Raw genomic sequence first — 12,462 nt, 5'->3', positions numbered from 1 at the left:
TGATATTATTTTTCTCTTTTTTATATTCAATTATTATTATATTTAATACAAATCAATATCATTTCAAAGTAATTCAGCTACAATTCATGACGCTTCATCTGCAGTATCTATTGTTTCACCGGCTGTGTCAGTGGATTCATGAAAAAAAATTGGATCAATTTCCTTTTGTAACACTGTGAATCACGAATTTTCCGAGCTAAGAGTTAAACATTATATTTATAACATGTATACAATTCCATTAACATTATTAAATACATACTTTATTTGAAAATAAACTTTAATGTTATTTTAATTGATCTATTTCCCTCAGATACGAATGTTACAGATGATGATTAAAAACGCTTTCAGGTTTCGAACCTACGCCGACACATACCCTACTTGCGTACTCTGACAGTTGTTGAGACCATACACACTTGGGGTCAGGGCCCCCAACCACCCCTTTCTCCTCCGTCCCTGCCAAAGTTTTGCGAATATTTTTTTAGCATTTAACATGTATTGAGCATAGGTGACGATTTGTAACATTTCCAGCGTGTCCCCAAGTGTATGTGGTTAAGACCATATTTACTTTGAACATCGCTAAACTGAATACAGTCCAGTCCGTTATTAAAGTACAAAAACATCGCTAACGTCAAAACATGCTGAACTGCATGTTTACATTTTGTTTTTTACCCGTATTTACCGTATAAACACGTCACCGTTTGATACAAACGAGAACCAGCGTGCTATTATTATTTTTAGCCTCCAGGTGATTTCCCAGTGCGTCACAAAATCCAATATAAGTACACTTTTGAGGATTTTAAGTCAGTACATCATAAATGTTCCTCTTATAAGCTTTAAACAACATAATTATAGATCTATATGATATCACGAAACCGAAAGTAAATACTGGAATGACCTAGAACTTCACAGTGATTTATTAATAGTAACAAACGTATATTTCAAGGACGACGGATCGAATATGTAAATACTTCCTGCATATTCGTAACCGGTGCATTTGTGAGGACATTTATGATATTAAAAGGATATCTATTCTTCAAAGGTGGGTTTTAATTTATTGTTTATACTAAGGTGCAACCTTTTACGTAATTATCTATTGTTTTATCTGATATATACTGACCTTGCAGTACTCCTACTGGGTGACTTTCTTTTTCAGAATAGGTGAAGGTCGGATAGCGAAACGGCAGGGCTTTGTAACAACAAAGAGTTCGGGTTTCTTTTCTGCTGGTGGGGAAACAATAATACATGTATGGATAAATTATTTACGAACTGGATATTGGCTACGTGTAGGGTACACATATTTATTTGGAAATATATAAATTATCATGGTCGAATATGAGTGCCTACCGGATGATTTTTTCTTGAGATTTTTCCCCAGAAATCTATCCTATTCAGAGGAAAGTTATCTTGATAACTTTAGCACGTGTGCATCGTTCGTAAAAGTGCCGAAAAATACACGGGTAACTAGATATTTTCAGTCGAGGCTCGAACTTGAAGCCGACACCAAATCGGCTACTATGTGTGACACCGAGAAATCAGCTGATCAGCGGCAGGTTAATGTCGAAAATGATAACGAAGAAGGCACATCGGTTGATCCCGTGGGTAATTCAAAATGTGACGAGGAGGTTTCAGAAGAAGGGATTTTTGTGAACATGATGGACGATCTAGATTCCGTGGAGTCACAGGAAAGCAGGGCCTCGGCCTGTAGCGATCCGAGCTACTTCTCGTTAGATTCTGTGGCGTCGCCGGAAGGGACGGAGGAAGAAGGTTCTTGTGATCAAAGATGCCTCACAGAGGCATTAGAAAAAGAATTGGAGAAAACAGAACTTCGCCATACATCATCGGATGTGTCTTTCCCAAGTCCTGACGATACAGCTAAAAGTGAAGTACTTGCTAACGAAATGAGAAAAGCTACGTCAGAGGAAAGTGTGTTGCCAGCCAAATTGGCACAGCTTAGAATTGAAATGCAAGGTGTAACATTGACTGATTCGGGTGCACATAAATATTTACTTCATGTTCCCGATAGCCCCGTTTATGATGAGCCAGAATTTAATATTAATAAAGCTGAATTGAGAAAATCGTCATCCTTAAAAACAAACAAAACGCCACCGGGTACTCCGGGGCGCAAAAAGATGGTACGTTTCGCTGACGCAATGGGTCTAGATTTGGAATCTATTCGTCATGTAATTGATGCAGAAAATCCCCCTAAAATTCCAGCGTCAGCGATTTCAGACCTCAAAGTTGGCGTGGAAGAGGATCGGCACGATGTCGGTAGCCGGTATTTGGATTTATGCTTTCAGCAGCCTTGTGCTGTGGGTGACTTCATGGGGAAAGTTATGGCGAATAAAGTGTCACTAGAGAATTGTGTACTAACGGATATGAGTATCACGGGAGTTGTACGTGTAGCAAATATAGGATATCATAAGTGTGTACGTGTGAGGTATTCCATTAACAACTGGGTGACGTTTTATGACGTCATGGCGTCGTATATTCAGAACTCGTGCGATGGCGCGACAGACAGATTTTCATTTACAATAGTGGCGCCAGCGAGTGTAGGTCCCGGGTCAAAGATATCTTTTGCCATTTCGTATACAGCGAATGATAACGTGTACTGGGATAGTAATGGCGGGAAAAACTATGAAATTATTTGTTACGCGAAGACAACCCCAACAGACCTCGAAGCCAGCTGGGTTCACTTTGTATAACGTATGTTTTATACAGTAGTATATAAAGACTATAAAAATTGTTCAAAGTCTTGTCAAATATAGATCTACCTTACTATGAATATATTGATGCATAATTATGTAAATGTCATCACAAAGAAATTTGAAAGTGCTTGATTTTTGAAAGAAAAATTTTAGCTAAAGAGTTAAAAATCGTGTAATTATATCATCTAGGGACACACTGAATCCATTTTTGATTTCAAGGTGACTATTTTTAGTAAACTTACGGAAATGTATGGGCTTACTTGCATCAAATACCCCCTCGTAATTCATTCTCGCATACCGGATGTTTACCGTGGCTCCTTGGTCCGTCTCGGGTACCATGTCGAACATCTGATGAGTGAGAATGCTCCTGATTTAGAGAAATTGACTAACCTGCCTAAATTCAAAATTTGTTAAAAACATTAACTCCTTACCATGCTGTACACGATTGATTCTGCCTTTGCGACCAGTGCAGATCAGCCTGCACATCCGTGCAGTCTGATCATGATCTGCACTGTTCGCCATTCAGTCAGTATCTCTTTGGTATGCACCCCTTTTAACAGTTAATGGTACTGTCAAAATTGAAAGATGGACAAGTTCATTATAGAAATTTAGCGTGGTAAGGGTTGATAGATAAAATGCAAAATCAATGTACAGTTTCTTGAATGTCAGGGTGTTTAATTAAGTCAATGCTTTAGATAGCCATGGTCATATTCCTGTATAATGTTGATAGGGATGGTAATTCATTCTTGTTATATTTCTCTTAAAATCAAAGCTATTTGCGGAAATCTGTGATATAGTTCACGTATCCATTTTTTCAAAGATTAATGGATTATAATATAATGATTTGTAATCCTTAGTAGAATGTTAATTAGTGTAGCTTTGTGTATATGTTTTAGTGTAAGTATATGCATGTATATATACACAATACTTATGTGATATTGTATAAAGTCTTTTTTTATGTATTTTCTTTTGTAAAATACAAACTTGTAATTTAGTGTCCTAAGTCTGATCAAAGGGCTACTGCATTTAATGATATGCTTTCATCACGGTTTGAAATCTGATTTTAAAAGATTACTAGGTTTGCAACTTTATAAAGTGTAATATTGTTATTTGCATAATAATTAACTAGTTTGTATACATATTTTTTCTGCATAATAGGTTTTTTATTTTATTTCGTAACCAATTCATTCATAAAATGCTATCTCTATGTCAATATATTTGGCACAGTTTTTTTTTTGAATGGATATCTGATATCTTAGAGTAGTTGAAACCCCAGGGAGCAAACATATCAATTACATGTACTACATTTTTAAATTGTTTTTTTTTTTTGGTTGAGAAATGAGACCTGTATGTTAAATGTTTGTCAAATGAGCAAACATGTTATCTTGGGGTCAAAGAAATGTTTATTGTAACATACATAAATAACATGAACGGATTTGTTGAAATGACATTAGATTGCCTTAACCCTGTGTACCACAAAGACATAATATGCGCTTACCATACAAGCAGACAGACTACTTTTCAGGGAGGCTTTTAAAGACCCACAACAGAATAACTGTATTATTTTGTATTTCTATGATGGTAATTATACATGGTTTGCATAAAAAATGAGAAATACTGGTTATAATTGACAGAGACATAATTAGGCCCTGACAGTGTGCTTAATGTCTATAGTTTGTCAACACATTATTTTAGGAAAGACTGTCATTTTGAAGTATATCTCTATTCTACCAGTATTATCAGAATGATTTTCATGAAGTATACTGGAAGGATGAGGGTCGGGGTGAAAAAGTAGGTCACTAGATTGTGATGGGTCATTAAGACCACTTGTTTAAGATGAAGTTTTTATTCTACATAAATGGTCAAAACTTACTGGAGACGGCATGGACCATGTATTTGGATTTCAACAGACCTGTATTGTCGCAAATGGCGTCCTTAACTTTCATTTTTTTAAAGTATGTTCAGTGCTTTTGGACCGTTTTTGGGACCGTAATTCGGCCCTATTCCCCTCTCCAAAAAAAAGTTCGTTTTCCCCATTTTTGACAAAAATTCGCCTCCCAATAAATGGTATAGTATACACCAGCCAAAACAGCAGCTGTACTTAATTATGTATATCATTTTAAACACAAGACAATGTGCTATTAAGACTGTAACATATTTCAGAAAACTGTTGAATTATTCGGACTCGATTGTCTACGACGCGATTTTCATCGCTTAAAGGCCCTGCCACCATTCCCCCAAAACTGACAAAAAAACAACACTGATATTCATTTTATTGACTGCTTCATATATTAATCCCACCATAAACAGCAGACCTCTCCCAGTAGAGAGGTCCCCCCCCCCCCCTGCCTTGATGAAATTCGGAATGACACGCGCTAAGTTTTGCAACATTATCACATGTTTAAGCAAAATAATTATTGAATTATATCGTTATTTTTTAAAATAGTGAGGAAAGAAATTGTCTTTGGACTGAACACATATTATAACTTCTTTGGCTGGAAGCTCAGCTCTTCTCACGATATTTTTTGTGTGGTATGCGGAAAAGAAAAGAGTTTGTGGCTTTATTCTCCTTACACCCGTCCCCTTACCCAAGATAACATTTATTGTTATTTTGTTACAGTTCGTACGCGAAAAATATTTGAAATGATCAAAAATGAACCACATGATTGCATAATGTAATAAAAAAGTTATTATAAAGTGGCTGTTTATTTTGGACCACAGTGTAGTGTATTGCATTCCATGCCAACAGGTAATTTTACTATAACAGTCATTTACCGCTAGCACGATGTGTATCAGATATTTCAGGCATGTAGTGATGCTTGGAATACATGCATTTTTCACGTGAAAATGGGATGTTAGTCACAGACGTTATATACTACTTACGTTGTTATTGTACGTGTCTTAGAAGTGATTTCGTATAAACCTGTAGTAATTTGGAATATTCAGTACATTGTTTGAGCTTAACATGTTGTAATTATACATGTTTTTTTTTAATCTATACACTATTACTGTCAGAGAAAATGGCCTGATATTAGGTGCAGTAGTTAGCCCAGCATACCAATAGTTGAGAATTTTTTGTGGACACTTGATGCCTTGTGTTTCCTCTTGTAGCTCTTTACTCCCACTGTAACCGACATATTAATTACAGACAGACAGACAGACAGACAGACAGACATACAGATAGTTAGATAGATATACAGAACATATTTTGTCTACAAAGTAGAACAGTCTACTTAGCCAAATGGCACATGTTTGCACTCTGTGTGTTTAGATAAAAAATAACCTATATAAATACTAGATTGCGTAAAAGCATATAGGACACAAGGTCATTTATAAATGGATCATTTCTGTTCTTTAAAACTCCGTTTTGAAGTTCTGTAGTCATAGCTTTCCCATTACGTTAGACTAGCCACTAGACTGATAATAAATATATTTCTACATTTTCCCCTTTTTTGTCGAATTCAGTTTCATAGAGACCATAGCCAGTCTATTTTAGAGATTTTCACAGAGGAATGATGTTAAAGTTATCATGATATTGGACATAGGATATAGACTGGCTCAGTTCACTATATTCAGTCATAAAAATGTAAAAAAAGATATATCATAGTCTAGGAGCTAGTCTACCATTACGTGTTCTGTATTAAAATTCATATAATTTTGCATGCATAAAAGATCAAGATTTTTGATAGATATGAGTAGCAGTGTAATTCCCAAAAACTCTCCATTCGCCGGAATGTCTGTATGACTTTCATTTTATCATGTTGACAGGAATATTCTTGTTTTGTTTTTACTTTATGATAAGTGCTTCTTGTTGAACATATATATATATAAGAGTATACAATTTTTGGTTTGCAACTTATTTATTGTTTTAGTTTGCTAGCCGTTCCCTTTCAGAGGTAGATTTTTTGAATACGAGATACTGTATTCTGCAAAAATTATTTATGCATATCCTCGCAACATGTAGACCTATTGTCACCACTTCTTAATCTCACTCGGAGGTGGCGGCTATAGGTTAATTTAGATAGTTGTAGCTTTAAGTTTAGTTAAAATAGATATATGAGCCGCGCCATGAGAAAACCAACATAGTGGGTTTGCGACCAGCATGGATCCAGACCAGCCTGCGCATCCGCGCAGTCTGGTCAGGCTCCATGCTGTTCGCTTTTAAAGCCTATTGGAATTGGAGAAACTGTTAGCGAACAGCAAGGATCCTGACCAGACTGCGCGGACGCGCAGGCTGGTCTGGATCCATGCTGGTCGCAAAGCCACTATGTTGGTTTTCTCATGGCGCGGCTCATATATTGCATTTATTGTACCGGTGGGGGTGCGAGACGCACAGTAACGTGACTAGTCGCAGTAAAATGGACCTCCCAGGAGAAACGTATCAATTATGCCGTTGAAGTGGCTTTTAAAATGCGCTTTTGCGATTTCATTTGAGCCGTGCCATGAGAAAACCAACATAGTGGGTTTGCGACCAGCATGGATCCAGACCAGCCTGCGCATCCGCGCAGTCTGGTCAGGATCCATGCTGTTCGCTTTCAAAGCCTATTGCAATTAGAGAAACCGTTAGCAAACAGCATGGATCCTGACCAGACTGCGCGGACGCGCAGGCTGGTCTGGATCCATGCTGGTCGCAAAGCCCTTATGTTGGTTTTCACATGACGCGGCTCATTTATTAATTGTAGACGTTTTGTTCAGTTAAGGGGAAAAATCGTAATATAGAAAAGAAAGATAAAGCTGTTTTTGATGCCACTAGTATGTTGGTGCTTACCACGTGATGTTTTTCGTTTGTAAAATATATGTTTTCTAAAAGTTAAAATTATTATTTTTACATGTTAACATGCTCTGTATTCATTTCCGTAGTAGTAGCTTTATTTTTTTTTATATAAATGAGATTACATTGCATGAACTCCATTTTTCAAATTCGCTCAAAGAATTTTAAAAACACCTTTCCTTTATCAGACAGGTAGTCTTCACGCAAATAAATGCATAGTTGTTCTAAGTCCAAGCCACGCCTTCGTTGAAGTATCAAAATGAATACTTTGCAAACTACCTCAGCTAAGATATTGAAGACTTGTTAATATGAGCCGCGCCATGAGAAAACCAACATAGTGGGTTTGCGACCAGCATGGATCCTGACCAGCCTGCGCATCCGCGCAGTCTGGTCAGGATCCATGCAGTTCGCTTTTAAAGCCTATTGGAATTGGAGAAATTGTTAGCGAACAGCATGGATCCTGGTCTGGATCCATCCTGGTCGCAAACCCACTTTGTTGGTTTTCTCATGGCAAGGCTCATTTATATTTCTTTAAATCATACGATAATGCATGATCTGGCACAGTTTGTTATTATACCTGTAAGTTCTTCAGTGAGATTTTGAGTGTAGAAAAACGTTTGTGAAAAAAGTTAGATATCTCTGCTTGAAATGAATTTATCTTGACATTTAGGTATATTTTTGTTTTTATTATGTTTTAGGGAAACATGGCAACAGATGGATACTATGAATTCTATCATTTCTGTTAAGTTTTCTTTGTAATCACTGCCATGTAAAACAGAGAGGTATAATGTCACAGTATTTGATAGATAGCGTTTTTGCAATTTGAAAAAGGATAAGATTTTCATACATATCCAGACTATTTTTTTGTCTGGCATAGGAATTTTTCTGAGATAGATTCAGTATAACTGATGCTTTTCAGTGGCATAAAATGTTACAAACCCACAATTCTGTCAATATCAGCGATTGTTATAACAGTTTATTGTAGCTACATGCTCTCCATATTACATAATACTAAACTAAATGTATAACACTGTATACCTATATTTCCATGTTTACGTCATGTCGGCTATAGGTGTCTTGATGTCAAGAAATCATATCCGGTTTTCTTTTTTAAAAGTTTTTTTCACCTGTGTTATCTGCTAGCATTTGTGTATCCCCATGCTGGGCCCATTGCGTAGATAGAACCTTTCACATTGTGAAATTTTTTTCCAACATAATTATTTTTATTGAACATACACAAGCTTTCTGGTTAAAAAGGGACAACATGATGGAAGTTTTCTAATTTTGATTTTTTTTTTTCAGATTGGTATCAGATCGATATTTTTTGAATTCTGTAAAATGCTTTCAAGGTAAAAAGGTTGTATTAAACTCGAAAACCTCATGGAGTGAAAAACATATGTAAAAGGGTCCTTGCATTTTACGTTTGATATCAGAGCCGTTCTTGCTGCTGGACATTAGCCCTTACCATGCTTGACACGACTGATTCTGCTTTTGCAACCAGTGTAGATCATGATCAGCCTGCACATCCGTGCAGTCTGATCAAGATCTGCACTTTTCGCCATTCAGTCAGTATCGTTTTGGTAAGCAACCTTTTTAACAGTTAGTGGTACTGTCCAAACTGAAAGATGGACAAGTTCATGATACAAATTTAGCAGTGTTAGGGTTAAATGCAACGGCCGCTTTGTATGTGTTATGATGCCAGATCATTTTACCATTTATATAAAAAAAATCCGCCATTGAAAATGACATGACAATCGACAAACTTTTTTATGCAATGAACTTTGCTACTTTTTTTCTGTTGTTGTTTTATTTTTATTTTTGCTTTCAAAGCCTTTTTAAATAAAAACGGGGAAGAACAGTAAAAATTGATAATGAATAGAAATAAATTTAGATTAAGACTGTTTAAGTCGAAATTTGTAAATCATACACCGATGAATATTAACTTTTGAATGCTGTACAAAATGTAGTCATTAAGTGAATTCAATAGTAGGCACATATACTAGTACGGTGTTGCTAATGGTTACCTACAAACTACAGGTTATAGGTGACTTATTGGCCTCCTAATGAATAGTTCTTGCTTTTACCTCGCTGCGCTCGCTTTACTGCAAAAACCTAATTTCATTAGAAGGTCAATAAATGGTCTATGATCGTTATCTATGCTATATAGCCTATTAAATATGTGAAGAAGGTGTGCACTATGTATACGATGTAACTCATTGCAGACTTGGAGCGGTCTTCTGCGCATGCCCGAAAGTGATTATCAGTTGTAGCGCACGGCAAAAATATGCATATTTTTGCATGTCCGCATGCATTGAGTGTACTATATGCATAAAATACTGACTAAAGGTTAGGGTAAGTATCACCATGGTTACAAAATATATACATTTAAGATATTTTCCTTTAGATTTAGTTAATCCGGTATGTACCGGAGTCCGTAATTTATACCGGCGCTCCAAGTCTGCATTGAGTCACAGTCCTATGTATAAGCACCATATACACCGGTGTAATGCTTAGATAACTACATAGTAGTGTTTAACTTAAATATAGTAATTTATGCTATAATATATGACATTATAAATGTATCGTTTAATTATTCACATGTATACATAATTATATAGATGCTTTGGGATTCTGCTTTTTCAAAATATGCTTCTGATATACTTAGTGTTGAAAATGACGTTGTTTAAATTAATATTTTCCAATATCCTTTCCACCTCGGCTTTTATCAAAAAGAAAGTTTCTAGTTTTCTAAGACTAAACCTTTGAAAGTTCAAATTCTCTACGAGATACTAAAAATAATGCATTTTCATATTAATTCTAGGCGGACTAAACCAGTGGTAATGAACTATAGGTAGGGGAGGTAGTTGATAAGGAAGTTATTTGAGAATATATTGGTGGAAGTTGTATAATGTTCTCTGTATGACGCAATCTGTCATACCCTTCAAAGTATTGTAAATATGTTCATTATTATTTTATAAGTGAGTTGTTCACTTAAAGTTTAAAAACTTTGTAATTTTGTACATACGGCTACTTTACTTTAAAGGTGCTATTATAAGCAATCACCCTTGATTATCTATTATCTAGTCTTACTAGACTGAGTGGAAAATGTATTTTTGGATTTTTTTCTGATAAATATGGACAAGTGCTACCTTAAGGTGTTAAATTAGAACTATTTGTACTAAATTCAAAGTTTATTTTACATTTTGAGCGTCGCTGTGCGAAAACGAACGTTAGGGCTTTGCGACCTGAAGGATCCAGATAAAGGCACACACATACTGTTCAGTTATCGGTTTGAGCACTTGTATGCAATCGATAAGCGAACAGTATGGATCCAGATCAGTATTCATGGATACACAGGCTGATCTGGATCCATACTGGTCGCAAGACCCTGACGTCTGTTTTCGCACAGCGGCGCTCATTTCATTTTTGTAATTCACAAATAGACTTCGTACATAATAACTCTTGTTTTATGTTGCATATTTCATTCACATTTTGTAACTGATCAAATTTTAATTACATATTTATGTTTATTTCAAAAGACAGTGTACTGTTACAAGTTTTATGTGAACAGTAGACACTTACTTTGCAGGAGTTTCAGTATTATTTTGAAATCATTTGATTACTGCTTGAAGTACTTTGATTGCGGACAGAAGTTTTATACAGCTAGATATTAGAATTTGCAAATATCTGATTTATAAATGCAAAAATCGTTTTAAAATTATATTCTATATTAGAGTCATTATACATTTGTAAGTGCACAGAATAATAACTCCCTTAAATGTTTGCCTTTCTTTTTCGACTTAAAATTTTAGGATTTCTGGTGTAGAATCTATGCGTTATGATAAACGCATAGGGTTTTGAGTTGTTTTGTTTGTCATTTGATTACCGAATATTCGAATATTTGTTCGGAAGGTTGACCGAATATTCGAATACCAAAAATGCTATTCGTTGCCATTCCTAATGATTTCGTTTTACAAAGAATAATTTTTGATAAAATGATATTATGTCGAAAAAATAACAGATGATGAAACGATTTCGAGAATACTATCTTTCCAGAATTTCCTCTAAAGCTATCGTCATTTTCTGTAGTATATTTAGGCCTTGCTTTACAAATCCTAGGGACTTGTTTGTTCACTTTTATAGTTGTTCCTAATTACTCTCACATTTTGCTATTTTTGTTATTTTTGTTGATTTTTCCGTTTCATTTCTGAGTGCCATTTGATATACGAATGTCGTATTTATATAGATATAATAACTAATTACGTATTTGTGTACTGTTGTTAAAAGTTGAAACTCGAGAATGGTATGCCGGGCTCGACATACATGTGAAAGTTTTTGAAAAAGACTTTTACGTCGTTGTTATTGCAAAATAAATGTGAAACTTCGTGGACTGAGTTGTTTTTATACAGTACAGTATCACTTCCCTCCATACCTTTAGACCACTGCAAAAATAGTGCAATTCTCCACAGAAACAAAATCAAATGCAGGCTTGTGGTAGTTTTTGAATAGTTTTTTTCTCGGATCTTTCTAAATATAGTAGTTTAAAGTAATTGTACCCAATCACCCCGCCCCCATTTTCATCGTTGTGCGGGGTGGGGTAGGCGGAGGACACTTGGATTTGCCTTTGTCTGTCCGGATGTCCGTCTGTCTGAATTTGTGCCATGAGTATCTCAAGAAACGTTTGCCGTAGTCATCAAACCTCTCGGCATGTTAAATTTTATTTGCCAGACCTGATTCGCGGTCCTTGACTTAGTCAAACATGTATATAAAAGTGCCTAAAACAGAAAAATGTCTGAGCTAGGGTCATTTTCAACATAAAAGGAATGATATTCATGTGAGGTTGTGCACCGGGGAGATTGTTTTTAATTTAATTCTGGCAGAACAGAGTTATGGACCTTGACTTAGAAGAAATATGCTTAAAGGGCCTTAAAGTATTTGACATAGAGTCGCGAAACAAGGGATTGTTGTTCTACTTGGGAGTCGATC

The 12,462-nt window shown here is 35.7% G+C and overlaps 1 protein-coding gene across 1 annotated transcript; it reads left to right on the top strand.

The window, feature by feature from the left end:
- The first annotated feature begins 736 nt into the window (after positions 1–736).
- On the top strand, positions 737–11,861 carry LOC123549278 (glycogen-binding subunit 76A-like). Its single transcript, XM_045337220.2, has 2 exons — positions 737–1,039; positions 1,154–11,861. The coding sequence occupies exon 2, from the start codon at positions 1,323–1,325 to the stop codon at positions 2,700–2,702; it is 1,380 nt and encodes a 459-aa protein (XP_045193155.2). The 5' UTR covers positions 737–1,039; positions 1,154–1,322; the 3' UTR covers positions 2,703–11,861.
- The last annotated feature ends 601 nt before the right edge of the window (positions 11,862–12,462 follow it).

The sequence above is a fragment of the Mercenaria mercenaria genome, chromosome 6, assembly GCF_021730395.1.
Source record: "Mercenaria mercenaria strain notata chromosome 6, MADL_Memer_1, whole genome shotgun sequence".
Taxonomy (NCBI): domain Eukaryota; kingdom Metazoa; phylum Mollusca; class Bivalvia; order Venerida; family Veneridae; genus Mercenaria; species Mercenaria mercenaria.
The sequence above is the reverse complement of the archived record's forward strand: the minus strand, read 5'-3'. Positions and strand labels throughout refer to the sequence as shown.

Bases quoted from the DNA above. Each gene is read 5' to 3' on its own strand.
- LOC123549278 (XM_045337220.2), top strand. From the start codon at position 1,323: ATGGTCGAATATGAGTGCCTACCGGATGATTTTTTCTTGAGATTTTTC.